This window comes from Mauremys reevesii, linkage group 15, assembly GCF_016161935.1.
Source record: "Mauremys reevesii isolate NIE-2019 linkage group 15, ASM1616193v1, whole genome shotgun sequence".
NCBI lineage: Eukaryota > Metazoa > Chordata > Testudines > Geoemydidae > Mauremys > Mauremys reevesii.
The window spans coordinates 11,303,341-11,306,716 of record NC_052637.1 but is presented as its reverse complement, the minus strand read 5'-3'; the positions used below and the strand labels follow the sequence as shown (position 1 = coordinate 11,306,716).

Genomic DNA, 3,376 nt, shown 5'->3' with positions numbered 1-3,376 from the left:
AGAGGTTGGTGATGAAGGGACATAATGGACTGGTGAGTTTGGAGAAGAAGACCCAGAGATTCTGGCTTTGAGATAAACTGTTATTTCTTGTTAATAATCCAGAACCCAGAAAAGGAGAATAATTCCAAAGCTCCAATTCTTGGGCTTTATTTGACTGGGAAAGGAAAGTAACTTGTACAGTGTCAGGGTCTGACACCAGTTTGCTGTTAGCCTTAAGCCCTATCCATAATCCTAACCCATAACCAACAGGAATTTAAGTTTTTCTTTAAACCTTCAATAGGGACATTCGTGTTTAAAAGTTTAGAAAGTGCTGAAGTGGCTGCAGAATCAGGGCCTTTGTACAGAATATTCAAAGTGAGTTTTAATTTCATAATCATGAGGTTTTGGACCAGATCCTCAGCTGGTGTAAATTCTCAGAGATCTATTGACTTCAACAGAACTATGACAATTTTAACCAGCTGAGAATTAGCCCCTTGATTTTTCAGGAACCTATGTGTGATACTTCCATTTATTCAGTTAAACAAAACACAGCATGTTTAAAATGTATCCAGTCAAAACAGCTCGAAGTCCAAACAACGAGTACTTTTGATGAGCTGTTTGTAAATAAGTGATGGAGTAAGATATAGTCATAAAAAATCTTTACTAAATAAGGCTTTATAAGAAGAACTTATAAGAAAATCATGATGTGGACAAAGACAATCATTAACAGGAAAAGAAGCACAATAATTTTCATAGATTATTTGTTAGCTAGCTAGCTAACATAATTCACAATCAAATAGAAATCTATCATTCTGACTAAATTTGGTTATGTGGTAGGAGAAGAAATGGTCCTATCTGTCTGTCTCTCTCTGTCTAATCCTATGATCTGTTTTTGTCTGTCATATATGTAGCGTACAGAGCCATGCAAAAAGATGGTATTCTAATACTAATAACTTCTGAGATTCTTTCTCAGCTTGGAAGTGAGTAGATCTACATGGGATAGCGTATGGAACACCAGATCAGTGCATGTGATGGCACTTTTCCACTTACACCAAGGCTAGAAGGAAATGACTCCAAACAAGTAACTTACACCAGTGTTTATGTGTCTACTGTGTGGAGCCCAGAGACTCTGGGCCAGAACTCATTAGTATTAAATTGGTGATGTCAACGGGTCTAGTCTACATTGGTGCTGGTCTAGATGAGTTGGGATATCAGACCCTTACATTTCTATCACCCTTACTTTCTCCAGGGGTCTGTTGCCAATTCTGGATCCTTGTGTATATAGGCTATTGGCCAAATCCTAATTTCTTCAATGTAATCAAAATTTGGCCTCATTATCCCGAGTTAGATTTTCTTTAGAAAACACTGGAAAAAGTTTCTCTTCAAAACAGTCTGCACCATAGCAAGACTGACATAGTACTTACATAGAGAAAATGGGTGAGGTAATATCTTTTATTGGACCAATTTCTGTTGGTAAGAGGGACAAGCTTTCGAGCTACATGGAGCTCTTCTTCAGGTTAAAATAATAAAAGCCAGCTTCCTGAGGCGCCTAACATGTCATTAATAAAACAATAATATCCCGACAGTATATACATAATCATTTTAGGAGGAACTTAGCCATTCAGAACCTTCTTTTGCACCCTTTTATGATTGTGGAGGGAAAACCTTCAGTTCACTCAGAAAACCTCATCAAAGAGATGACATATGAGCACTCTCAAGAGAAGGCAAACATTGAAAATCCTGTCTAACCAAACACTCAATATCTCTCCAGGCCTTCCCACCCGCAAACCCACCTGGAACAAAGAAACAAATAAAAACAACAAACAACTAAACAAAAATAAACTAAAAATCCGACAAACAAAAAAACCCAAAGAACAAATGCATTGATACCTCAATCTGAGTTGTTATGCTGAAAAATAAGAAGAGCCAGAGAACCCACTATGGACTTTGCTATGGCTACTGATTTTATGTGCAAGGTTATCACATAGAATGGTGATGGCTAGCAGTGCATAGACAGATAAATAGAAAGATTCTGGTCTTCATTGCATTGATGTAAACTTCTAGTAACTATTTTTTTTCTTGATTTAAGTTTATCTCAATTTTTATTACTGGAAATACCTAATTCTGCATAAACAGATTGCACAGTATTGTTTCATGAAGGCAATAATATCATCAGCTGATTATATTTATAAAGAAATACAGAATGAAACTGTGATCAGTGGAGAAATATAGACATTTTATTCTTGCTGAATAACTTCCAGCCTATCAGTTTACTCAGTGCACCTTTCATTTCCTTGTTTCTCATGCTGTAGATGATGGGATTCATCATTGGGGGCATTATGGAATAGAGAACAGCCACCAAGGGATTCAGATCTGAGGTTGAGTTGGAGGTGGGTTTCAGGAAGGCAAAGGTGCCAGTGAATAGGAATAAGGAGACGACAATGAGATGAGGGAGGCAGGTGGAGAAGGCTTTATGCCGGCCCTCCTGAGAAGGGATTCTCAGCACTGTTTTGAAGATCTGAACATACGACACAATTATAAAAGCAAAGCAGATTAAAGATAAAAGCATAAAAAGAGAGATAACAACAACTTCACCGAGATATGAGTCAGAGCAGGCAAGATGGAGGAGCTGGGGAATTTCACAGAAGAACTGATCCACCATGTTGCCTCCACAGAAGGATATCGCAAATGTGTTCCCAGTGTGCAATGCAGAGCACAGAATACCACTGATCCAGGCACTGGCTGCCATTTGGACACAAGCTCTCCTGTTCATCAACATCTCATAGTGCAGGGGTTGGCAGATGGCAATGTATCGGTCGTACGCCATGATGGTCAGTAACGCAAAATTTGCTGAAGCAAAGAATATATAAAAAAAGACTTGGGCAACACATCCATAATAAGAAATCAAACTGGTGTTCATGAGGGAATTGGCCATGGATTTTGGGATGGTGACAGAGATGTAGCCAAAGTCTAGGATGGACAGATTAATCAAGAAGAAGTACATGGGGTTGTGAAGGTGACGGTTGAGGGCTATGGCTGTGATGATGAGAAGGTTCCCCAGCAGAGATATCAGGTAAAGCACTAGAAACACAATAAAATATAAAATCTGCAGTTCCCAAATGTCAGAGAATCCCAGGATAAGGAATTCAGTCACGGTGGTTTGGTTGGACATTTTCTTCCTCAGTACACTGTGTGATGCCTGTGCAGGGAATGAGAAGGACAATGGTCAGGATCAGAGTGACAGAGAGAATGGCCTGCTTCCCCTTTTCCTAATATCTCATTATAAGAATGTCAAAGGTGCACAGAAATCATCACTTACAATGACTATGTGTTGTTAGTGAGTAGGTATTGTAAGTGCTCCTTTCCTCTGACAATTAATCAGTCACATTATTACATT

The 3,376-nt window shown here is 38.8% G+C and overlaps 1 protein-coding gene across 1 annotated transcript; it reads right to left on the bottom strand.

Annotated features, from left to right (window-relative positions):
* Nucleotides 1-2,194: 2,194 nt before the first annotated feature.
* On the bottom strand, nt 2,195-3,151 carry LOC120383663 (olfactory receptor 14A16-like). The gene has a single exon (XM_039501830.1). It carries the CDS (start codon nt 3,149-3,151, stop codon nt 2,195-2,197), a length of 957 nt encoding a protein of 318 aa, XP_039357764.1.
* Between the last annotated feature and the right edge of the window lie 225 nt (nt 3,152-3,376).

Coding starts and splice junctions, on each gene's coding strand:
- LOC120383663 (XM_039501830.1), bottom strand. CDS start 3,151: ATGTCCAACCAAACCACCGTGACTGAATTCCTTATCCTGGGATTCTCT.